The following is a 26,170-nucleotide window of genomic DNA, read 5'->3' as shown; positions in this document are numbered from 1 at the left end:
AATGGAATTGAAAGCAGAGAATGACAGCAGTGACTTTAAGGCGCCCTAGTGTTTTCGAAGCCAAAGCCATGGCCACAGACAGTGCCCTTGTTTCACACCTGCTGATGTCTGTGGAAATACTGTATACGGTATTTTCCTAGGAGATCACAGGTTCCATCACGAGAGTGTAACATTTTATGGAGTATCCCACCTGTTTCTTGGAAGACAATCAGCCTAGTTAGTTGAGCTGCCTTGTCACTCAGTGGCACCTCTGTTTCATCCTAACTGGTTTCCCCACAGAGTTGCAGAAAGCACTTTTCCTTGTCTGAACTGGTGAGACCTGAGCCGGGGCTGGCAGCATGTCTATGGAGCCAGGGCTGCTGGGACAGCACTCCTGGCAAGATGACTTGGTGCTACATTCTCCATCTCCTTGCACCTTGTGTTGGTCACACTGAAAATCCAACGCCCTCTCCAATGTACAACCTCCCTATTTTCCAGGCTATGTAGCAAGTATTGAGATGGCCTTGGGACAGATGCCTACACAGTCTGTGGTTTGTACTGAGAAGAACTGGAAGATTCCAGTCTTAACTTCTCCAAACCTGAAGTTACTAACTCACACAAAGTAGAAATCTAAATAAACAAATGCCTGGTCCGAAAAGTCTGGTTTACTAGCAGGTAACAGGTACGAGTGAAGCAATCAGGCAACATCTTTATCTGCAAATGAATTTCCCTGCATCACCAATGCATTTCCAGTGCATCACTTTCATGACATACCCAGGAAGAGAAAGCTTGGAATCTTTCATAAGTCTTTTGGCATGTCTGATTTATTTCTGTATGCATTTGAGTTGTTTCTGTTCTGAGTCTCTAGACATTTTAGCCACCGCACATTTAAGCACACACAATTCACTTCTTTTTTTTTTTTTAAGTGAGACCTGATCAGATGAGACTGAAGAACTGTGTGCTTTCTTTGTGACAACGTCACCTTTCTTCTGCACACAATGCCAGCTGCTTGACAAAAAAAAACGCAAAAAAAAATGTTAACCCCTGCAAGTTCTTTTTGTTAAGACTTGAGCACCTGGGCTTGAGTCCTTAATGCAAAAGTAACTCTTGGATGGCTAAAAGCACCACTTTCAGAATCTGCACTTTACCTGTTATGGGTCCATAATATGACTATTGTTAAGAAAATGAAGGCTGAAAGATGCTGTGTCTCAAGCAAGACACAAATGAAATGGTTTAAAATAAGCACTGAGTTCACATGGGATTGACCTGAGGCAAAATCCAAATCCAAGTGCACACTATTTCTCAAGAAGTTAAAAAAATTGATTGGAAATTTGAAAATTAAAACAGCCCTAGATTTGTGGGTCAAACATACTTCTAGCTGATTTCTAAGTCACTTTTTAAAAAAAGAATTACTTAAATTACTATTTCTTTATTCTTCTAAACACTGGAACAACATGCAGCTGCTGCAGTCTATTTTTCTGCATCTTGCAAAAACTTTATATAATTCTAAATTCTGGAAGCTCTTTAAACATAAGAGAGTATTTAAATACTCTTCTGAGCTACAGAAAATATACTCCATACAAGCAAGGGGAAGTGCTAGAACTACTGCCAGAAACTATTTAATAGCTTGAAGCAATTTCTACCCTCCTGTTTGAACAGGAGGGAAAAAAAATATTGTTTAAAGGACATGGAATCTCTTTCTGTCTTCCCTTCTCTCTCAAAAAATGCAACTAATTCGCCTTAACTTGATCTGTGCTTTTAGCCTCAGCTCCCTGTGATTACTGAAGAACTAAACAGTAAGATAACAGGAGCTCAAGATAAGACCAACCGAATGTTAACCTCGGACACCGTTTTGCTAATGTGCACAGTCACTGTTTCTGCTCAGTGCAAGCTGTATTATTTTGTGTTCAACTGGTTGCACTTGTATAGTTTGATTGTCTTATCTATCCTGTAGGGCTGAGCAAAACCGTGCAACCACTGAAACTAAACATGAATTTACTTTCTGTAAAAGCAGGGCTGAGACATGAAAGCTGTGAAAGAATCTTGTTAGCAGTTCCTTGTGTAGGCAGCATGTCTCACTTTAATCATGTGCATTACGGCCTTTACCCATCGCTGCGAATTCACTCCTAGAGCTTTTCTGCACATCAGTTTGGCTAACCCACTTTCTAATGTCTCTGTCTCTGTCTAAGAAAGCTGAAAACTATATTGCTTCTTATACTGCAAACAGCAAGACGACACACACTCACACACACAGACAAAATCAGTGCCTTTGAAGAGCATGGCTTGTGTCCATCATTCCTTGGTTTTGTTCCATGTTTTCCACTACCCTGAAGCGTCTGCACTGAGATTTTGAAACACAAGAGGGCAGGCTACATGCAAAGGAAAAAGTACAGTGCATTTTCCTATTAGTTTTCACAATGTAAATAGCCCAGCTGAACAGACTGTCAGAAAGAAGCATTTCTCCCTTTCAGCATAAAAATATGTGACCAAGCTCTTCTTCTGTTTCTCCAGACAGCATACTATTAGTTATAGCTGTACCCCTGCATTTAGAAACTGTGTCAAAAAGTGAAAGGCCTTTTTCTCTTAAAATCTGTAGCAATTTCTGAGGCCACTATGTAATGGTGAGAAAAGTTACTTGCCTCTTTCCAGGCTTTGACATGCAACCCAATGAAAATACAATGGATTCTCTCTCAGTAAATTCTACCCCTTGAAATCTTTAAGGCCCTCCCCCCATAAATGTATTTCAGTAAAAGTGGTGTGCTCCTTCTTACACAACCCTGTTTTTTAAATGAGGGTAGTTGTTAGAGTAGGCTGTCATATGATGGTTGTCTAGAAGTAGGCAGCGTAGCTGCAAAGTAGCACTCCAGCCCCCCTACTAACACATTCTCTGCTGGTTTACTGCTGAAAAATTTCCAGTACTAGACTCTTTGAAGCTAAAATATCAATTCAGTGTACAGATGCCATTACAGTACAATGTCTTCTTGATGGTTTTGGTATGGTCATAAGTTAATTACCTCCAAAGAATTTAAATTTCGGTAATTAACAACTCCTACTGAAGTCAGCAAGGTTTATGTGACGAACATGAACAAGTCGGAGGTTAGGTTTTCCAGACAAATCCCATGCCTGGTGAAATAAATATGGACATGCAATCTGAAGCAAAACTGTGCCCTCATTTTTCTGTTTGATGTTTAACAGATCAAAAGTTAGATCCTGCTAACCCATATTCTTGTGCCTCAGCCCAGCTCCTCTGCACCTATCTACATAAGCAATGTAATTGCTTCTGATTACGTATTCATGTAAGCTAAGGCAACTTGTTTGAATAAAGGTTTACAGCTGGGAATCCAGATATTTGGATCTTGGGAGCCTGGCACAAAGAAGGAGGTCAGGATTAGTCCTTCTAAAAAAACCAGTGGTGTAAGCATCTGTGTAGGTGTTCCAGGTTTTGAAAAGTTCTTTAAGTTCTTTGACTGTGACAACAATGAATTCTTTCATCTATTTCAAACTAAAACAGATTACTGACCATTTATGGCAAAAAAAAAAAAAGAAAAAAGAAGTCTAAAGAGCTGATTTGCTATTCAAGGTAAATCAATGCAAGCATTCTTACAGACTCCTTCTCCAACATTAGCAGTCATTATACAGTCTACATTTTCCACCCTTCTGCAGCACATCACCAGCATTTAGTTGCACCAACATGTTACCAGAAAGGGCCTGGCTGAATTGCCTCTGCTACATGAACAACACTTGAGTTGGGTGCTATTTGGGTTAGCAAATGATGTTACCTCTAGGTTTTCAGCTACACAAGAGAGCTTATGACAAAAAGGGATGAACACAAATAAAAACAATTGGTCAAAAATGTAAAGGGTGCACTGAAAAGGAATTAGAATTTGTGTGTCAGAGAACTTACTCTATTCCACACTTTGCCTTTTATTTTTGAAGTTTTTCTCTGATAGATAGTTTAACACATGTATGTAGTACTCTAAGAAAAATGTTCTGACAAATCAAAACTGCATTATTCTCACAGCCAGTCACCAGCCTTCATCTCACACCTTCAGGCTATTAACTCCAGGTTGGCTAAATTTGCCTTTCGGACTATACATGCTGTTGAACACGAAAAGGAATTTTTTTTTTTTTTTTTTTTTTTTTTTAATCTTGGGAAAGGAAGTGTGCTGGCATTATCTCTAGGTCTTATGCTTAGAACAGGATAAAGTAAAAAAGACGACACCACCCTACAATATATGCGTCTCGTGACGGAATTAATCAGTGTATCTGAACATGCTGAACTTCCCTACAACAGAATTAAAAGGAAACACCTTGCAGATAGTAATGAAAAAGTGTAACAGCTCATGCAAAAATCTTTCCTCTTCCCACAGCAGCTCTTTAAGGATTCAGTTCTTGATTTCTTTTTAAAGAAAAACAAATTCCTATTCAAATTAGAGAATAATTTCACCAGCTGAGAAAAAAAGCTTCCCAAAGAACCACTAGAAAAAAGTTTGTCTTCTTACTTCTCCATGAAACCTGATAATATTCTCCTCTTTAATTGCTTTCCAAGAACAAAAAAAATTCTGCACCATGTATTTCTATAAAAGAAAGTCTTACTGCATGGACACAGTCCTTAAAAAATATGTTATATAATCACGCTGCTATAACAGACTACAGTAAATTTTAAAAAATCAATTTAACTGTGGTCATTTCTGATTAACATGGTTAGGATCAGTAAGTTCTAATTGCAAAAGCTGTGCATTCGTAATTAATAAGTACAAATTACTCAGAGGCAGAATGGGTCGAACGCTATTATAAATTTATACACATAGTACCAAATCCTGTTCATATGGAAAACTAAATTCAGAATTTTATTTTAATGCATGATGCTCTTCTTTCATTAGAGAGCTACGACGAAAAGCCAGTACCATAAAGACTATGACCCAAAGTTCAAGATTGCAGTTAAACAGCCTGTGACCCTCTCTATATAATAAAAAAAGGGCATTTTGAATCAAATACCAGGCTGCATTTCACCACGCTCATGGCGTGAAGTTCTAGTCACGGAAGATAATCCCGTGGGACTCAACCTCTCCTTTGCCATCAGGCGGCAGACGCTGAGCTGTACCCTGCGTGTAAAGCGAGCGGCGGAAGAGCAGCTCCAGGTGGCACAAAGGCATCCCATCCCATCCCATCCCATCCCATCCCATCCCATCCCATCCCATCCATCATCTTCTCCTCGCTCTGGCGTTTTGGGACGGGATGCAGCAGTATCCTCCCGGCCCGCACCGACGGCGACGGCGGCATTCCCCAGGCACCGTGCGCGGGCCGGGGCTCCAGCCGCCTGCCCGCCTCCCCTCGCCATCCGCCCGCTCCGAAGGACCAGGCGGAGCTGGGGGCCAGCTGCAGGCACCGGGAGCGCTGAGGCTGAGCTGGGGGACACCTTTCCTCTCTCTCATGTCCCTTCGTGAGCACGCAGCCCAAGCCAAGCTTTAGCCTGCCAGGAATATTCAGGCAGCAAGATGCTATTCCACATGTGCAAGATCTGCAAAGGAACCTCCGTAACGCTGCTAAAAAGACACAAATGCAACAACTGCTTTCCCAGAGATGATTATTTTCTTTCCTTGATGAGATTAGTACATTCGATGCTAAAATTCAGCCGCTTGGGGAACGTCTATGACCAACCACAAACAAACCGAAAGAACTGTACTGAACTATAAATGGAGTAAGGGCTTGTTGCTGAGGTGTTCAGCAGAAACTCTTCTTCACTCTCCAACAGGAACAAGACTGGGCCTCTATACTGACTACACAACCACTTATCACTCACTCCTCTGTTTCTTGCAGGTAAAAAATACATAATAAGCAATAAAAATCATTAATTAAAGAACGTACAAACATACCTTACAGAACTGCTTAAATTAATTTGTATACAGAGCGATTCTATACCTACCCTGAAACTAAATGGAGTACAATAAATCCTGAAAAGAAAAACACAACTGAATTTGTACCTCCACAGCTTTTGACCTAAGATATTTTTCCACTGTAACAATTTTTTTTATGCAATCACCAGCTCCCTTCGAAAGGGAACTACAAAATGACCAGGGCATACTACTTTGTTCTATCAGACTGTCAATCTGCTAGATACATGCACATTTTGCGTTTAACATGAAAAAGGCTGGGATTAATTTTATGTAAAATATGCATATACAACAGAGTGCACTAAATCCAGACTATAAAACAGAAACCTCCGTACTATGTGAGAGTATAAAACTACAAATACAAATTTACTGTGCATCTACCAGCAAACAAAGCTTTGTCATCTTTAAAATTCATGTGAAATTTTTGGACTTCAATTTGTTCAGTTGGTAGCGCTCCTGAGGGTGGATTACAAATAACAGGCACATGTTCTCAATCTGCTTGTTGATCTCACTTGAAAAATTGACAAGATTGGGCAGTAAAGTCCCAAGCTGAAGCTTTAAAACTCATCTTTGAATGCAAGCTAACCATCTGAGAGTAAAAAAGTGGCTAATTTTCCAGATTAGTTCCAATTATACTGAATTCTTTAATCTAAACTGCACAGCTTTTAACATGATTCTTTGCTTGATGTGAATATTCAAAGCTTTTTTGTGTGTGTGTGTGTGTGTGTGTGAACAGAAGATACGTATCAAGCTTATCTGTGCAAGAACCAAATTGCTTTATTAGAGCTGGAGGGAAATCAGTTAATTCTGGAGACACTGTAACGTAAAGTGCAAGAGAAATGGGATTTAAGTATCTACTAAAATGTGAGGCTTACTCCTGCTCACACAGAAGTGATGAAAATTTTTTCTCAATGGGAAAAGAAAAAGGAGACCATGATTTGCTTAGTGAAAGATGTTTGTGTATCATTTTGTATTACCCGTAACTGACAAAACAATTAATATTCAGCATGACATTGACAAGTCAGTCTTCCAGCTACTTTCCTGTTAGACCTATTTACTACTTTACCATTATTCTCATTTGTCAAAAAAGCTCTTTCTGACTACTCACAGCTCCACATTTCTTAAAGTATGCATGTTTTAATGCTGAATTTGTGAACAGATATTGAAACATTAAAAAAAAAAATACTGCCAATGCCAACACAGTGCTGAAAGAGCACTAGTTCTGTCTGAAAAAAGTTTACTTCCCCTTTTCTACTTTGTAATTCAAGCTGCTCTGCAGCTAACAAAAGGGTACTTACTGTCATTTTATTAAATTTAAAGTAACAATAAACATTAACTCAGTCTCAAACATGATGTCATGCTGTATGTAGCTAGGTTAAAAGAGAATGTAAAACAAATTACCTGGATTGCTTAGGAAACCCTAAATGCCCTAATTTACCCAAGCATTTATCAGCAGAACTAATGAAAAGCCTTTTTTTGCCCTTGCAATGGATAAAGGTAGCCATTAGTCTCTGAAGCGTACAGTTTTACCAGCAAGACAAAACAAAAAGCAAATCTTGGGAGTAAATATCAGCTGGACGTTCACATAACAAGGTCCAGAGAGACATATCCAAAAGTTTCCTCCCTCAGTCCAACTCTGAGTAACATTGGATGCTGTTCTCTCTTCCTTCAGAGCTCTTCTACTGCCAAAATAACTGCAAGGCTTGCAAGTCCGAGTATATCTCAAGCCTTTCCCAAGGCACCCCAACACTATCTGAGGCACTGAAACTATGGCAACCGAATAAGCAAGCAGCTTCCATGATTAATAGATGAAGATCCCAGCGACAGTGCCTAGCTAGGCCATAATTCAGGAATGCAGGAGGAATTAGCATAGAATCCATCTCAATCCACCAATAAAAAGTAGATTTCGAAAGGCTTCAACAAAACAGCAGGTTTTTTTCTGCTAAAAAAGAAATATACTATAGAACTATAAACTGTTCAAATTCTCATTAACATTTCAATAAACAGCTGCCTCGAGTGCAAGTAATGGATAAATGTTCATGAACAATGGTGAAGGAGCCAACATAGCAGATTTCCCATCTGACTATCAAAGTCATACGTAGGAATACTCAATATATAGAACATCTGAGCGAAGCTGAGCAGACAGAGATAAGAAAGTAGAAATAATGTTTGCTGCAGTCAGGAATATATTTGGACACAGTTTTTCCTATTGTGTTGGGGATTCATATGAGAGAGTACTTTTTCCACCCGCTGAACTGGAACACCCGACCATATCTGTTATATACTCTACACATTTTCATTACTAGAAGGCCCTGTGAGTCTGTCAGGGTCATTGCAAAATTGATGAGGGTTAGGAATACCTTTTTTCTGAAGCGCATAATCAAACTTCCGCTATTATCTCCAGTAAAAATACTAGTATTACAGTCCTCATCCACTAGACAGTCTCAGGCTAAGGTGAAAGGGTGTAATAAAAATATTCTTTATTTCCTTCCACTTTCATAAACGTTAAGTTTTCACTAAAGGCAACTGGCTACAAAGATCATAAAGGCATCAGAATGCTTTTTTTACCTGCATCACACAAAGGGTATAACCCTGCAGTCAAGGCATGGCTTTACCTGGGGAGGGTGAGGGAGAAGGAGCCAAAGGCTTCCCATACCAAGGACAGCACACATGCTGCCATGTTGCATGATATGCTGCAATGCTGTGCATCTGCCCCCAGAAACTTTAACTTCAGCATTGCATGAATGTTGTAAAACCGTATTTCTGTAGAAAGTTCCTCAGTAGCAGTTTTGTCAGTAGCTAAAAAAAAAAAAACCCTGAAAAAAATGGCATGGGGTAGTCCATGATATGTGAATTTCAAGCATCTAGTCTAAATACTCTATATAGAAATGCCTATTATTAACAATACTTTTAAAGGAAAGGTCATCACTGAATGTAGTGAATTACCATATGTCTTCACTCTAGAGATACAGCAACTGGCAGTTCTGTTAATAGCTGGTTTATCTACTTCATTTTACATCTCTATTTCAGCCACTAAAGAAACACTTTGGGGCTTGGGGAAAAATTCCTTTCATACAAAAATGACTCTGTATTCACACAGAACATAGTACACCCGTCCTTTTGGCTGATAAATAACTACAGTTCTATACTGGGAAACACTTCAAGAGGTTTTGCAGTGAATTACGGCGTAATTCATATTGGGTTTTTCTCGTTTTCTTCTTCCTTTTTGGAAAGCTGTTTTCTTTAAAAAGTGCTATCTACTTCCTTTTTTTATTAAACTATAGCTGGAGCTAAACTTTAGATTTCAGAGGGCATAAGTCTGGCAGCCTCATTTATGTTCATCTGGTGCATGAAAGCTGAGAATATGATTATTTTATGGGGGGAGGCATAAATCTCTCATCCCCTTCCCTATTTCCAGTGGCTCCACTACTAATTGTTAGCAGCCCTTGTAAATCTGAAGCGACAAAACCTGCAAATGCCTCTATGCTTGTCTTTCAAGGAACCCCTCCTAAGACTTCCAGAATACCCTGAAGCTGTAGGTGCATACCTCTTTTCTTCTATGTTTTTTTTCAAATCCCTCAGTTTCCATACCACGTTTCATTTTGAATCCTTTCACATCTTCCAGCTGCTAAAATACGACAGGCAAACCAGCAGCCTGGGGACCCGCAGAAGACAGGCAGGACATGCAATATGTATAATTATAACACAGCAGGTGGCACTCTTCCCTTTAAATCCTGAAGCAGCACCTTGGAGTTGTGCTGCCATACTTGCCATCTTGCAGTCAAGACCCAAAACCAAAGCATCGTTCACCATGGACAATTAAAGATCACTTAACATTGTATAAATGTGAACATTTGGTTGTTTCCATGACCATAGGTAATGGTTTAGTTGTCTCACAAGACAGCACATTAAGAAAACAAAGACAGGCAAACTCTGGTCTGCCAGGTTTGCACTTGAACTGGAGAAGTCCACTTCTGCCTTCACGGACCCTACGCACATCTAAGCTGTTCCTCATTCAGAAGACTGGTATGACAGGCCAAAAATAAAAATATTCCTACAGAAAGGTGTCAGGCTCAGGCCCAGGCTTCCCTCCAGCTGCTTGTCTCTGCCTTTGAACTCTGTTCATGGTTGCTGTATGCTGTTGATCAGCAGCCAGATTCCATGCTACCACTGACTGTATTGATCTCTGAGTACGCCTCACCCACCGCAGAATAATCCTGATGCACAGAACTAATGAGCATAAAATGCTCAAACAGTCACCAGTAAAAAGCGTTGCTTATTCCTCTTATTTTTCTGTTGCCCAGTCAAGACAAAGCCTGTCACAATTTGTCAGACGCGACTGGCTCTGTAACACGCAGACCTTGGTCTGACTCAACACTGAAGGTCGATCCAGAGCGAATGTACTCGCACCATAGCTTCAGGTCCTCACCAAGTATTGATTCCCAACAGAGAACAGTATTTTCAGATTGGGGCCTAAACGTGAAAAAAAAGTCCCTATATGAGTAAAATTTCAGCAACTGCCTCTACTCTCAGAAAATTACTCAAGGAAGCAAGGCTTCGCTGGGTGAGCAAAGCTTACTTGGGTGAATGAGACTGGGAAGGTTAAGGGCTGAAGATTTACCTCCTCAGTAAATGAACAGTAGGAGGTAAAATACTGCAGCATCTGTATCAAATTTGGATAGTGAAAACTTCTTAGTATGGTTCAACTTTTCTCTAGCGTACGCTATGTCTAATAGAGCTGAATGTTATTTTCCAGAATTTACTCAGTTGTTTGTTTTCAGCACTCTGCTATAGTGTATGGGAGTCAGGTACTACACACAAAACATTTGTTTGGGTAGTATAACAATGTGCTCTTGCAAACAAGTTGGATGCGAGGCATGTATTAGCTCAGGTCAATTTAATCCTAAAACATTTTATGTCTCCCCTGCTGTAAACCATGCAAACTCCTTTCATGTGTATTTATGTATGGCTCTTCAAAACAAGATGACAAATTTCCCCTTCCCTTCACAAAACATGCACAAGCAAGTTCACAATCACCTACTTCCTTTTTAATGCAAACAGTTCTAGTCTGGATTTATCACAGGTCATTAATTTGATCTCTCTCCTTTTCTTTTCCTTTTTCTTTTTCCTTTTCAAAAATTCAATGAAGGCAACTCCTCATCCTTAGCCCGACCTATCTCCTTCTTCAGTCTTAAACTCCAATAACTGCGATCCTCTATTTACAAGCATTACGAGGGGATTATGGCTAATATTCACTGTAATCTTCAAGTAGCTAGAGATGTTACCTAGTCATGCTTCTCATGGATGTCAGTGCCCAATTATTTTTTGGTTCAAGTAGTATGAGTTCAGTTGATAAGGTTGGTTTTGTCATTAAGTAAGAACATATAGTTTTAATGTAGACTAATTGAGAATACATAGAACATCTGTGACCATATGATTCATCTTCCCTGAAAGTATTTACCCATGCTTCAAGCATTCAATTCCTACTACATGAAAAGCTAGCGTTGCAAATATACTTTATGGTATTACTTACTATTTTAAAATTCATTTAGCATTCCAACAGAAACCTCATCTGGGCATTCTGCTCCTGAACTATATTTCCATGAAAGCCAGAGATTTTCTCCAGTGAAGAGTGGAGGAGAATGGAAATCAACATTTTTATGCATAGGAAATTGTCTGGCTTTAAAGAGAGTTAGTATATATTCTCTTTGTCTTATACCTTATGAGAAGCTACCATATTAAAAACAGGTTCCTTTTAGATAAAATTATACCCTAGACAGTGAAACGCCTTGGCAACTGTGCTTTTTTTAAGAGTGACAAACCTTCCCGATCTTACTGAAGCTAGTATTTGCGTTCAACCATGTACTAGGCAATTCCATGAAGAAAGGGGTTTGCTGGAGCAAATTTCCTCATGATGTACATTATTAAAACAAAACAAAACACACAAAAAAAACCCCAAACAAAACAGAAGTTAACCAGAGCAAGATAATTTTGCTTTTCTGGTCTGAAAACAAATGGCAAAGGAAGCCCTGAACATGGTAACAGCTACATAAATCTTAGTCTGAGAGAAATGCCATAGACTCCTCAAAATCTCCATGAGTTCTGTGATTAAAAGAGCCTGACTCTGCTGGACTTTCTCACGTTGATGCCAAAGGATTTACCCGCCAAGTCAAAACTACTTGGATGAGAATGGCTCACTGGATGACACTTAGATTAAATGAATGCAAACTAAAAGCAGGCACGGAACTAATTTTTGCAAAGACTGCGGGAAAATCACACCTCCAGCTACCATCTTTGAGGTTAGCTTAATAATTAATATCATTGCTGAACGATACTAAATGAAAGTTAGCAGAATCTATGTCAAATAATAAGCCACGGCATGCAGCCCTGTGACAGAAAACGGCTGTGGACAGTTGAGCTCTCCGTTATTTTACAACACCTGCAAGCAGCGTGTGCTTCTCTGAAAAATCAAGCGTTCGCTTCGCAGAGTCAGGAATTAGAGTCCTTTACAATTTATCACACAACTGACTGAAGCCTTTATTCTTGCCGTTCTATTAGTGAATCATTTTCTGCCCACAGCAGCTAGAGATCCGCGCTGCACAGACGCTGGCACAAGCGCGCATGTTTACAAACTTCAAAAGCTGCAATTAGCTCGGGAGAGAAGCAGGAGAACAAATTTCCCTCTGAACAAGCGGTCAAGCTTAGAAAAAGACAGAGCCATTTGCCTAAGGAAAACCCAGCAGTTACCGCCTTGCGACTCACCCTGGGAAGAGCCGGGCAGGACAGAGGCGGCGGCGGCGGGCAGAAGCGCATCTCCGCTGCGACTGACCGGGCTGCAGCCTCAGCCCCGCGTCCCCCGCCAGCCCCCCGCCCGCACGCCGGCCGGAGCCACCCCCGGGAAACGCCTCCCTGGGGTAGGAAGGAAGGAAGGAAGGAAGGGGCGGTGGGACGGCCGAGCCCTCGCTAGAAGCAGGTACTTTCCCCACGCGTGACCAAGGAGAGCCAAACTTTTCGTCCCCCTCCCCGCCGGCGGAGCGCGGGGCGGTGCTGACCCTCAGCCGGCCCCAGGGGGGCTGCCCGAGCCTCCGCCGCGCCCCCCCCCCTCCCCCCGGCTCCGCGTCCCCAGCGCACCGCCGGCGGGAGCACAGCCCGGGGGGACGTGCGGGCTCCCGCTCTTGCGGAGCCGCAGCCAGGGCTCCTAACGCCATCTCGCCCTCGGCTGGGAGCCTTCCCTGCCCGCGCATACACGGGGATGGGGTGTGTACGTGTGTTGGGGGGGGAATGCCTCCCCTCCTCAGCATCCCGTCCCCTCCGCAGCATCCCTCCCCACCTCAGCATCAGCGGCACGAAGGCGCCCTGCCGCCGGCCCCGGGGCTCCCCGGCGGCGCGGGGCGTGTGCGGGGCGCCGCGCCGCCAGCCCGCAGCCCCTCTGGGAGGGCTGGCCGAACAGAAACTCCTTTGTGCCGGCCGGATCTGTTATTCCCTCCTTAGAAAAACTTTCTCTTTTTTCCGCCGTGTCGCCCGGCTGCCCCGGCTCCGGAGGGAGGAGAGGGGCCGAAGGAGCGGCAGGGCGAGGGCGCGGGCGGAGGGAGAGGAGCTGGGCTGCCCCGCCACGCTCCCCGCCCGCCGGGCCGCCCCGAGGGGTCTGGTCCGGTCTTCCCCGGGCTCGGCGCCGGGGCCAGCCCGCCTGCCTGCGCTCGCCAGCCGGGGAAGAGCGGCCCGCAGGGGAGAGGCTGGGGGCGCCCGGCAGAAAGTGGGGCGGGGGGTGGCGGGGCAAGCAGCCCTGCCCGAGAGCCACCCTTCTCCCCGGGGCTGCGGAAGGGCAGCCGGCAGCCCCTCTGGGCCGGGGCCGGAGCGGAGGGGAGGACGGCCGCTGTCCGCTGGGAGGGGAGCCCGCGGCCCCAGCCCATGATCGCGAACAAAGCCCGGGGCTGCGCCGCGGAAGAAGTTTCCTCGGTTCCCGGCCCCTTCCCCCAAAACGCAAGCCCTGCCTTGGGAAAAAAAAAAAAAAAAAAAAAAAATCAACCGCGACCCAACTACCCCGCACGGAAGAGCGGAGACCGCGGGGTTACGCCTTTGCGCGAAGCGCCCACATTGTCCCTGTAACAAAGACACCCCCTCCCCGACCCAGCCCCACACGATGCCCGGCGGCCCCGGGGTGAGCGGGCGGTGGCCCCGGCCCCGGCCCCAGCCCCGCCGGCGGCGTCCCGCGGCCGCCCCGCTCCCCGCCGCGCCCCGGCGGACGCGACCCCCTGCCACCGGCCCGCTGCGAGCAGGGCTCGGGGCCGGGGAGGCGGAGAGGAGACCGAGCACCGCGCATGCAAGCCGTGCCAAGGGGCTAGGGCGGAAGGCTAACACGTTAAGGAGTTGGGGGGGGGGGGGGTGTAGAAAAAAAGAGAAAAAAAAAAAAAAGGCGAAGCCACGAGATGCCTGGAAAGTGGCAACAGCAAGCGCAGCGTGTGCACTTGCAGGCGGCTCTTCTCCCCCTCCCTAAGCGCTGCAAACGCTGTCGAGACAGCAGGCAGCAGCCAGCCTTAAACCACGCACCATCCTCGCTCCTCCCGAGCCTGCCGGGGCGACCCGGGAGCCTTCCTTCCCGAGCAACCCCAAAACATCAGGTAGGGATACGGACGGGGGAGTACTGTACCTTTTCGGTGCATGTATCTAGGCAGCTAGAGGACAGAACTAGCTGATGTAGTGTCCCATTTAGTAATCCATTTAAGGGGATCTCTCTGGGAAACTGGAGCCACTCTCTCCTTTGCAATCCTTTGTCATTACTACATGTGTGCTTCCCGGGGGATGGAGTATTTAGTATTTCTACTTTCTGAATTGCAAATGCAATTTGTTCATTTCCAGTGATGGGCGAAGAGGGGAGGGAACAGGGAGAAGAAGAACAAGGGGAAAAAAAACAAAAACAAAAAACAAGCGTTAGCAACTCCTCTCCAGACCCAAATTCCACTACGGTTCCACTCCAGTAAGTCCCCTTCAGTCGCGCCTCGAGAGGTAAGTCATTTCGGGGTCTCCTCCTGCTCACTCTCTACCACAAGGGCTCCCGGTGTGACGGCTGCTTCAGGAAAACTCCTAGGCTGGAGGCACTCGCCGTGCCACGGCAGGAAAGCGCAGTCGCTCCTCGCCCCGGGCTGCCGGGCATTGGACTGTGCGCGGCGAGAACGGGGGAGCCGCTGTCTCCCGCTGCCTGCCGCTGCCCTGCCTCCCCTCGGCGCCCGCCGCCCGCCTCCCGGCCCCTGGGACGCGGCTCCGCCGGCGGAGGCGGAGACAAAGCCCGGACTGGACGGCGGCGGGCGGGCGGACGGGCGCGCCCCGCTCCCCGCCCCTCTTCTCGCCCCGCCCCGCCGGGCGGCGGGCGGTGCCTCCGGGGGGCGGTGCTGGCGGGCGAGGGGTGGGGCCTCGGCGGCTCCCGGCGGGGCGGGGGTCGCCGAGCCCCGGGCGGAGGGGAGGCGGCGCCGGGCCGGTGGGGGGTGGGGGTGGCGCGGCTCCTCCTTCCAGTGCTCTTTACCGGCGACGCTGCTGCCAGCGACGCCTCCCCGCCGGTGCTGAGCGTTACCGGGCTGGTGTCGAGCAGGTGCAAGCCGGGGGGGGGGGACCCGCCGCCCCCGGCCCCCGCCCGTGCCGGCGGAGCTGCCGCGCGGCCTCCGACCGTCGCGGTCGTTCCGTGCCCGCGGGGCGCGGAGCCGCGGGTTGCGGAGACGCCCACGACCGACCAGAGTAGCCCGGAGCGCCCGCGGCGGCGGGGAGGCTGTGCCGGGCAGCCGCCCGCTGCCCCCCGGGGGGTGCGCGGCTCCTCGGCGGGCCGCGGGCGCGGCAGCAGGGGCCGCTGCGGAGCCCGGGGCGGCGGCGGGGCCCCGCGCATGCTGCCGCCTGGCAGAGGGCGCGGGGCCGGGCCGGGCCGTGTCCCCCCGGACCGGGACCGGGAGCGGGAGCGGGGCAGGGGCCGGGGCCGGGGCCGCAGCTGGCGGCTGGCGCAGGTCTCGTCCGACCGCTTGTCTTCGTCTCCCCCCTCCCTTCGCCCAAATCCCGCCTCGGTGGTCGGTCGCTGCGCTAATCCCCGTCTCGGAGCCGATCCAGCCAGGAGCAGGAGCGAGCGGCGCTAATACATTAATCCCCCTCTCCCCGGCCCCGCGCCGAGGCGTCCCGCCGGCGGCGGCGGCGGTAATCCCCCCGCCCCCGGCCCGGCCCCGGTGCAGCGGGGCGATGCGGAGGCTGTGCCGGGGAACGCTCCCCACGCCGCCGCGCACGGGGGCTGAGCCGCCCCCCGCCGCCGCGGCGGCCCCGAGAGCGGGCGGTGCGGGGCCGCCGGGCTCCCAGACCCCGCCGGGCTCCCAGACCCCGCCGGGCTCCCAGACCCCGCCGGGCTCCCAGACCCCGCCGGGCTCCCAGACCCCGCCGGGCTCCCAGACCCCGCCGGGCTCCCAGACCCCGCCGGGCTCCCAGACCCCGCCGGGCTCCCAGACCCCGCCGGGCTCCCAGACCCCGCCGGGGCCGGGCGTCGCTCAGCCCCTGCCCGCGGCCGCCGTGGGGTCCGAGCCGGCCGGCCGCACGCGGGTCCGCCCCCCCGCGCCCCGCTGACCTGTCAGAGCGTGGGGGCCGGGACGGATAAGCGGCGGGAGCGGACTGAGGAACCCGACAAAACAGCCCAAAGTCGGTGAGCTGAAACTCCGCGTGCACGTTGCTTTGGCGGCGGCATGCAGCCCCTCGGGAGTTCTAGCAGTAATTTCCACCCTCTAGATCTCGGCAAGGAGAGCCTCTAGTTATTTCAGCGCGAAGGTATCTAGTTTCCAGAGGAGTCATTTACTTATGCAATTGCTTTAACGTGATTTATCGTGGGGGGGGTTGGGTTTTTTTTTTTTGTGTTGGGTTCCCCCCGCCCCCAGACCAGATAAGAGAAAGGACAGACTGCAGCTAGGGGATTTGCTGTCAGGCCACGAAGTGTGGCATTAAAGTTAAAATAATTACTTGTTTATGACAGCCGTTTTTCTGCCTTTTATTTTCAGATAATGAAAGGACTCTGAGAAATTGGTTTTCATTCGGTATTTGATTTGGGATCTAAAATTACACATCCATTCAATTTCTAGTTGTTAGATTACAAGGGAAAACATTGATCTGTATGAAGGAAAGGTTTCTTCTTTCCTTCAGACAGTTTAAACTGAATGTATACTTAGGATAATTTTCTAACCAAAGGAACTGAGACTTAATATACATTTTCTTTCCCTGAAAATCTAAAACAGAAGCGAGTTCTGCACTAGAGTAATTGCTGGGGACAGATAAATTTTAGTGAAACAAACTTACCCCAGATCTGAAAGCAATTAGAGAAACTGAGCCAGTACAAATAATTTCTGCATACCCAACTGTGTGTCAGGGGGGTAAACCAGATGAATGTACCTTGATTTGCCAAGACCCCTAACCCCATTTCCACAAAAAGGCCCCCGATCATCTCATGCTGCTTCTCCCTCTGTCAGGAAATGAGAACAGAGACTGAACACAGTCAGGATTTGCGGAAAATACCAATTCAACGATACCAAAGGCTGACATTCAATCATTACATTATGCTCAATCACTACATACGTTTTGAGGTGTTCAAAACTTCCACTGACTTTGTTGTGTGTTAGAACTGTAAGCAGATCTAGATTGGGCCCTTACCATGTGCTTAAGATACTTCACAAATATTTCTGCAATACTGAATGGTTTATTTTACACTTGCATTTTTTCATTAATCAAAAAAGGCTCTCTGACAGAGAACACTTTCCCCTCCTATATTTAGGGTTTTGAAAAATGTGGACTGGATTTTTATATTTTGAAAGTTCTGCAGGAAGCAGAAAGCACTAAAAAAATCCTATTTTCCAGACACTGGTACTGCTAAGGCATCACTTGCTAGAAGGTTTATATTCAGGTTCTTTTACAGAACTGTTTTCCATTCATCCATTTTCTTTCCCCGTCTTTAATTTCCAAGCCTGCACTGCCTAATTTCTTCACTTAAATAATACATTGTAGCCCTTTTTCATTTAACCTTCTCCCCAAATGAAAGTCGGCTCTTCTGTCCTTCATTCCCTTACTGCTTCTTCTGCTTTTAGCTTAGTAGAATCGATATGCAAAATCAGACTTGTCTTCATGGCTTAAAAAAAACACCCTCTTTTACCTGACTCCCTGTTCCCTTTCTCTCTCTGTACCCAATCCAGTAAACTATTCTTAACTTTTCTCTCCCACCAAGTTTTTTAGCCTATTTTCATGGAACTTTAATATCAATCTCAATTCTTCATGCTGTCAGATTTTCTGAAAACAGAGACACAACCTTATTTGTTTTGCCTAGACTACTTAACAACTGTGGGCTACTCACACTGGCTTGGAGAAGGGAGTTATTACCCTTATTGATGGAAAAAGACATATTTTTTCACTGGCTGCTTTTTGGCAGCTGCAGAGGTAGGGTGCAGTGGGTTTTCCAGTCAGGAATTCTTGGTGAGGTCTCCATGGAGCTGTGCATTTTGAAAGCCTTATCTGACCCATTCACGCAAACTGTAGAGAAGTTCTCCAACTCTCTCCAGCTCCTCTTCAGCGTAGGTCTTTACCAAAGATTTGACTTGAGTTCTTATGAAAACGTTACCTCTACCCCTCCTTCCTAATCACATATGAAATTTGTTGACTTGAAGTTCGTGGGACACCTGGCCTGTATGGGGAAGGGCATTTGGTTCTCCCTCACTGGCAGCAGCTGACTCTTTCAGTTGGGCTGTGTGAAATTCAATGCTAGTAGGCATGCTGAGCCTCATGCTGTATACAAATATATTTTCTACTCTACCAACCTCCCAGAGCCATGTGACTGGAGGAGCAGCATCCCATTAGATACAGTTCTGAGGAGCTGGGATACTGCAGAGGTGCAATGGTACTTTGTCGTTGAGCACATCCCCATTCATTATCTTCCCACATCAGAATAACCTGTGCAATGTTCCCCAATTTCTCTGTCAGTTGTTATTGTTAGATTCAGTTCAGTTCATTCCTGCACCTATTTCAAAGGTTCAAAGTGCAGCAGAGTTTTATGTTGACGAGAAACAACACATAAGAGTGGCAGAACTGAGGATTTTGACAGCTGTCTGAGAAACACAAGGGGGTTTTGCCCCAAGGAAGGTACCAGATGGTTTTGATATCCATGAGGCACTCGAAGCCTGTAATCTTAGGAGGGGTTGTAACTCCTTTTCCCCCTCTCCCATTCTGGCATCAGAGGAGATGCCTTTACCTGTGAGGATATATCTCACCACAAATAAAACCAAAATGGTGAGTGCAGGTACATCTTAATATAAAGAAGTGTTGACTTCTTTAATCTTACAGCAATAGTGAAAGCTCATCAAACTGTAAATATTATTTTTGTCAAGACAACATTATTAAATGCCTTGCAAAGTAATTACTCCTACACAGAGAAATATAAGATCTTTCTTTTAATCACTTTAGAGGAATTCACCAAACTCAGCTGTACCCTGAAAATGTGGTTGAGAGTGGACAGGTTTTTAATTAGCATATAGCTGTTCTTGGGCACACAGCAGCTAAAGGAAAGAAGACTCATAAAATCCAACATGGACCCAATTCTCAGTCTCTTAATGTAAAATGGTAATGGGTCTTTTGCCCATTTAACTTCTGCAGAGTCAGGCTCACAGTTTAAAATTACGAGCGGTAGACATTTTACAGACCTCTGTAAACACGTAAAATGAGATTAGTTTAAGAACAGGTAGGCCATGAACTTCCTACATGGATGTGATTTTTGATGGTTGGTGAATCACTGCAAAATCCCTTCTGTAACTAAGGTCCTTACTAGAAATGCCGCATTTTTAAGTTGCTGGATGACATATACGGATCTGCTTTTCTTAATCACTTTGTTCAGACATCTTCCAAATGGATACCCAGATGACTGTAGGCTGACTTGGGGTGTGCTCATCAGGGGCACCCAAAGCATTCAAAATTCAGGAAGGTAGTTCAAAATATTCACTGGAAATACCAGGGACTCCACTGAAGGATTTGCCTCTGCCTGGGAATGCAAAGGGAGTCTCTCTGTGCCAATTCTGTGCAGGTTAGTCTTTATAACTATGGAGGATTTTGGAAGGCAAACAAGGCTGCAGAGCAGATGTTTTATGCAGGAGGCTGCCCTGGTCAGCCCCTGCTGTACTGTGCCAGAAAAATCAGCAGAAATTCATGTTGTGCTGTGAGCAACATTCACATGTCACTGTGTCATCTAGTTCCCAGAAGAGGAGAGTGTTACATGATGGTGAAATAAGCGGAGAATACTGTGGATAGTGGCTGGACCATATGGTGAAGGGAGTGGTTCCCTGTTAAAAAACCAAAACAACGAAGCATGGAAGATCGATATGGGAAAGTCATGTAGAATTTAACAGTTGTTAATACCAACAGAAATTTGCAGAGTTTCATTATCAAATTACTCTAAACACACATGGGCCAGATCCTCCTCTGGTGTAAATTAACATAATCCTGTTAATGTTAGTACATCCATATCAATTTTACCTGCTGATGATCTGTTTCATTAAAATTTCACCAGGAAGGGAGTGTGTGGTAATTATTAACTAGCCTATCGAGCTCCACAACAGGAATATAGCTGATCTGTTGTATTCCGTAGGCAGTTAAGTCACTAGAAAAATTATTTGCTATTGAACTCTATCGGATTTTCCATAAAGGGAAGCTTACTGTCTTCACACATTGGATGTTGATGATCTCACATTAGTCTCTTCTAGTTAGTCTCTGAGAGGAAAATTAATCAGAAACTGTAGAGAGAGCATCTGAAGAGAGTTTTCAGGGTTTCTTTCCCATCAGTCCTATTATGGGAGAAAACAGTATGGTCCTCAGTTACTTCATGGTGGTTTAGTTTCAAGTATTGTGCCCTACATTTTTAGTTCACTATTTGAGAAACTTCCCCCTCCCCCCAGCTTTTCCAGCATTGTGCTTAGATGTTGCATCCTTTTTGAGTACAGTGAGGAACCGAACAGAATAAAATATGTCTGTCAGCTGCTGCTTCTGTTTATATGATTAAGGTTTGACACTAACTACTGAGTTGTTTGGACAGCAAGAGAAGAGGTGTAGAGAGACTCTCTGAAAACATGCAAAATATATTTTGATTGGAAAGTTAAGTCAAATTCATACAGTTTCCTTAGGGTAAATCCTCTGTTCTCATCAGGACTCCGTAAAATCAGGGGCTTGATCAAGAGCTTAAGGAAAACAGTGAGAAAAGAGATTTATTTTGGCTTTGTCTGGGTTCTTGCGGTGGATAAATATGGTCCAAAGTGAACCATTGCAGTGCCTCCCAAAAAAGCAATGAGCATTTCAGATCTAGATGGGGGAACTAAATGTAAAATTATCATAATTGAAAAGACAGCACTAAAAGAAGTCAGTATTATAATAAAAGTGTTTTAAATACAATTACAGCATCAAACTGAGTGCAAATCCAATTTTAAATAATAAGAAGTCGTTAGTTTAGTAAGTCAAAATCATTGCTTTCAGTGTCCCTTCAGCTGAACTGAGCCCTTAGGAACACACAGTATGTGGAATTGCCAGGTAATATAATATTAGCAAGGAGAAACCTTTAATGGTTTCAGTATCTGAAATAAAGAGGCTTTATTCCATCCTCCTCCCCAACACACACACTTTAATTCATAACATTAAATCTCATCCAACTGACTTTTTTTTTTTTAACCCTTAAATTGATGGCAGTGGGAAGAAAAAAAGGTCTGCGACTGACAGTCAAAAAAAAAGAAGAAGGAGAAGAACAGAGGGGGAAAGAGCAGCCACAACAAAATGGAACAGATGAGGAGAAGGCTCCAGCTGAGAAAATTTATGAAGCAGAGTGTGCAGTGGGGGAGAGGGAGGGAAACCAGAGAGAAGTGATGGGGGGGAAGAGAAAGGAAGAAAGAGGACCAAAGAGAGAGGAAAGCAAATAGTGTCTATGTGAAGCAAAAGATTAGCGAGATATAGTAAAGCAATGTAGGAAAAACGGGATTGGTTAAACCTTGACAAATAAGCAGCTGATGGAAAATGATCTTTTAGTCAGGTTTTATCCTTTGATCCTGCAAGATGACTGAATTAAAACAACAAGAAATGAGAGGCTGAGTTGCTCTAGGTTTACACTTGCTTTTAAATAATATGAATATATTTACATACTAAAGGAGAAATTAATGTCAAACACATTATGGCCTGCTAAGATACAGAAGAGTGACTGAAAATGTGTTGAAAGACATGACAAAGTATTTGGGAAGAAAAGAGCGTGTCCTGGTTTCAGCAAAGCAGTTTCCACCAGTGTCAGTCACCTCCCCATGCAGCCTGATGAGCTGTTTGGACCTAATTCTGTGTGGAAAAAGTGACACAGGATAGTCAGGAAATGGATGGGATGGTGGATCAGTCTGGAGAGGCACCAGGGTGACCAGAGGTCATCATCCCCAGGTAGACTGGCTGGAGTTTGGCTCCTCATGGCTGATGCCTGTGAGCAAGGCGAAAAGAAGAGGTGAATGGAAACACATCTCTCCCATCCTCCCCATGCACCAGCCCTCGCCAAGGGTGAGTTAATGTTCTTGGTCTCTCATGGAGAAGAGCAGAAAAAGATTCCTCTCCGAGGGAGGATGTGGGATGAGCTGTCAGTTTGTAGCACAGTGTGGCTTTTACAGGTTACGGTGGGGAATCAGCAGTGGGGAGTTGATGGAGTCTTTTCAGAGATTCCCAAGTATGCTTTATGTAGCAAAGATATTATTCAGGAAAAAGAGCTGAAATGGATAGTTTCCTTCATCTGCTTGTCTGTAATCCTTTTCCTAAGAGGAAAACCGACAGGATGGCATTTCTAGCTCTAGTTCTGGCATAGAAAGGGCTCTCATTTCGCTTTTCCCTGTATTGCATTAGGCCAGGAAAAGTAGTAAGAATGCTGGAGACACAAATTCAGTAGTCTAGATTTTTCCAGATAATTATCTGTACCCTTCCAATGGTATTTGTATTTAAAAGGGTTTTAATCCACAAGAAGTTGCGCTGAAGCTAGTACAGGTAGCTGTGGAGTTAGATGGTTCTTACTGCGTGCAGAGGTGATAGCTTCTGGCCCATCTGAGGATGATGATGACAACAGCATTACTGCCAGGTACAACCCCTCCCTCCCTCCAGGCTGGCTGTAGCCTGGAGTTTCCTGGTGATTATTAGAGCTGAAAAGCATTTGCTAATGAAGCCTGCACTATTACCAGGGAATGAGGGAAGGGGAGCAGAGACTTCCTGTGTTTGCTCATTCCTGGCAATAATTAGCTAAGCCCCTGCTCCTGAGTGTGACTGTCCCAGGTAAATCACAGCCTAGACATTCCAGCCCTGCCTAAGTGAGTTTCAGTCACTCTGCTGCACCTGATACTCCTGCAGCAAAATTGAGAGGAAGTGAGTGAAAACCATTTGGAAGATTTGTCACTGATCAAACAGAAAGGGCAGGAGAAACTGACTTCTAGCAGAAGCCTGTTTGACTCACCATAAAAGAAGGGTTTCCATTGCTTGGAGACACGTTTGATTTCTGAGTCAAACCATTGTCCTTTCCTTAAACCATCATACCAAACATAGTTAGAGTGTACTTACCATTCCATGTGTGGAAGTTTAGTAGATAAAGAAGGATACCTCATAGGTACAGAAGTGGCAAGACTAAGTATAAAGCAGAAGAAATGTGGAGGAAAACATCAACTTGCATGAAATAAACCACAGGCATCCTCATTTATGTGCCATCAGTGATGAAACTCCCACTAGCTGAAAAATAAATTCACATGTTATTGCCCAGGGTATCATTTATAGCAATATACTTGGTGACTAACTTTATTTGGTCTGTCCTGAAGACAACATTATTTCTCACTTTTGGCAGGGACTTCCTGTGGATGTTGCCTGAATTGTACATTCAGCCCTGTGTGGAATATGCATTAGTGTTCACAGAAAATCAGCAGAAAACATATGTGCATTTTAATATCTACTTACATACTATGTCAAAGACACAAATAAAACTTGATTTAAGAATATTAAGTTTTTGCTTGGGCCTCTATTCTATTGAAATCTTTAATTTGGGTGTTCAGTTGAATAAAAAACAAAGTAGATTTATAAATGAGCTATGTTTGATATGAGCTAGTGCTTGGGGTAAAAAAGTGGCCCTACAGAAGTCTTCGGGAGTTTTGTCACTGACTTTCATGGGACCAGAAAATCACATGAGATGCAAAATCTGTAACATTAACCAGTTTGTAACCATGCCTCCTGTGAAAAAAAGAGAATTAAGAAGACCATAACTGTAAAATAAAATAAATAAAATTAAATAAAGCAGGCATTAAACTGGAAGGTCTGTTTCAGTTCTTGGTGTCACGGGAGTCAATGGCAAAACTGTAGCTGACCTCAGTGTGGTGAGACACTGATTTTCAAGTCCAAATCCAGATTTTGGCATAGTCTCTGTGTATGTCAGATAAGACATATAAAAGCTACCTTCTCCCACAGTCTACTTCATGCTAATGAAATGAATATCCCATTCCTGCCTCTTGGGAACTGGTTTCACAGTGACTTTACCTATACTATTTGCTCTCAGAGCAGCATCTGACACCAACAGACCGGTTTGGCTTGGTTTGGTTTTTGGGGTTTTTTGTTTGTTTGTTTTGTGGGGGTTTTTTTAATGGCATTTTTGTTGTTCTTTTTTGTTTTGGCCTGTCCAGAATTTAAAAATAGACAACAGCACTGCAAAAAGTATTCCTTGGTTATCCTTAAATTTTCCAGCAGAGTTATAAAGCCTTGTGAGTAGGGGGCTTATAGTGAAAACTCTACAGTGACCTTAATGATGGTGGCAGATTATAATATGCAGGTTGCTAAACTGTCTAGTTAATGAATGTCAGTAGGATTAGAAAATGATGAGGGCACTTTTTAAGGTCACCATGCTGTGATAGATTTCTACCACTAATAACAATGAAAGGTGCACAGGAATCTATGGACACTGCCTCTTTCCTCCAGAAATCAGCAACCATCTCTTATTAATTAAATTGAATACAGAACAATATAAATCTCCCCGTGCTTATTCCACTCATTTCATACATACTAATGAGGATGAGCTTCTGAAGCTGGTGGCTGGGATCATTATTCAGTGGTGGGAAGAATAACATCAGGATTCAGACCTCCTGCTGACTTTGCACACTGTTGTGCTAGATTTATATTGGCCTACTAATAAGTAACTGAATACATTAAATGAGGCGATCGTCACTGTAAGGGTTACAAGGGACTCCTTGTTTTTCTTCCTTGTGTATTCTTTGGTGAGGAGATTAGGGGAGATGGGTCCATTATGTAAGTCTCTCCTCTTCGTATTTCATCCACCAGTTCAAAGCCCTCTTTTCCAAACAGAAACTATGCCAAAGCTCTCATCAATCATTAAAAGTCCCAGCAGTTACAAACTCACTGATTTTGATGTGAAGTGCAACAGTCCTGCCTTTTTTCACATAAGAAAGTGAATCACACTATGCTTAGCAGTTCAAACTCTACATCGCACAGTATGCGTGATTAGTGAAGAGAGAAAATACAGGGCATTCAGCAGCCAAAGAAATGTCCCTTTAGAGCTCCTCTTTGGGAGGAAATACAATGGAACAAGCAAGCTGGATATTCCAGTGCTGCATATGTGGCTGCAAAAAAACTGGGGGAGTCCTGTAGATCCACATTTAATTTTGAACTTGATAGACTCAACTTCTCAGCCTTCTAGATTTAGGATGCGAAAACAGTATGTACTGTGATGCCAGACAAATGGCTCATGTTACAAACCTAAAATATAACACTATTACCACACTCTATAGTGAATGCCCTGTGTAAGTTGGGTAGGGAAGCATTGAAAACAGTACTGTATGGCAACTGGCAATAAATGAGGACTTTTAAAAATCTGTGACTGCTATATTTTCTCTGTTCACCAGTTGTTAGAAAACAGGCAAAACGCACCAGCTATTTAGATCAGCAGACTGATCCCTTCTACAGATGAGTTTACAGTGTGACATGGGAAACTCAATTAGCCTTATTAGCTCAGCTTGTGTAACTGCACAGGTAATTAAGTAAGGGTGGCCACCTCTTTGAAAAGCCCCAGCTGCACTATTTGGCTGTACACAAGAGTGGGAGGCGCTTTTAATGTGTTTTGCAAGCAAACTGACAGAAAGAAGGTGATTCCTGAAAAACAGGTAACATACTGGATGCAGATTTGTGCTCCTATGTAACGATTGTCTCCAAGTGGCTAAACAATTCACTTTTTTTGGATGAGTTGAAGAGAGGGTTCCAGTACACAATTA

At 44.9% G+C, this 26,170-nt stretch overlaps 2 protein-coding genes across 6 annotated transcripts in view; one reads left to right on the top strand and one right to left on the bottom strand.

Annotated features, from left to right (window-relative positions):
• The window catches only part of SEMA6A (semaphorin 6A), a 115,482-nt gene extending 100,254 nt beyond the window's left edge, over positions 1-15,228 (bottom strand). For 2 of the 5 annotated variants that reach the window (XM_069776898.1, XM_069776900.1), the window contains exon 1: positions 14,521-15,228. The gene's annotated coding sequence lies outside the window, so the exon portion shown is untranslated. Of the gene's footprint in view, positions 1-12,635; positions 13,138-14,520 lie in introns of those variants that run through there. The other 3 variants (XM_069776901.1, XM_069776902.1, XM_069776899.1) reach the window with 2 other exon arrangements.
• An 857-nt stretch (positions 15,229-16,085) lies between these two features.
• LOC138683904 (collagen alpha-1(I) chain-like) lies at positions 16,086-16,460 on the top strand. The gene has a single exon (XM_069777212.1). The coding sequence runs from the start codon at positions 16,086-16,088 to the stop codon at positions 16,458-16,460; it is 375 nt and encodes a 124-aa protein (XP_069633313.1).
• The last annotated feature ends 9,710 nt before the right edge of the window (positions 16,461-26,170 follow it).

The sequence above is a fragment of the Haliaeetus albicilla genome, chromosome Z, assembly GCF_947461875.1.
Source record: "Haliaeetus albicilla chromosome Z, bHalAlb1.1, whole genome shotgun sequence".
Lineage (NCBI taxonomy): Eukaryota > Metazoa > Chordata > Aves > Accipitriformes > Accipitridae > Haliaeetus > Haliaeetus albicilla.
The sequence above is the reverse complement of the archived record's forward strand: the minus strand, read 5'-3'. Positions and strand labels throughout refer to the sequence as shown.

Bases quoted from the DNA above. Each gene is read 5' to 3' on its own strand.
- LOC138683904 (XM_069777212.1), top strand. From the start codon at position 16,086: ATGCGGAGGCTGTGCCGGGGAACGCTCCCCACGCCGCCGCGCACGGGG.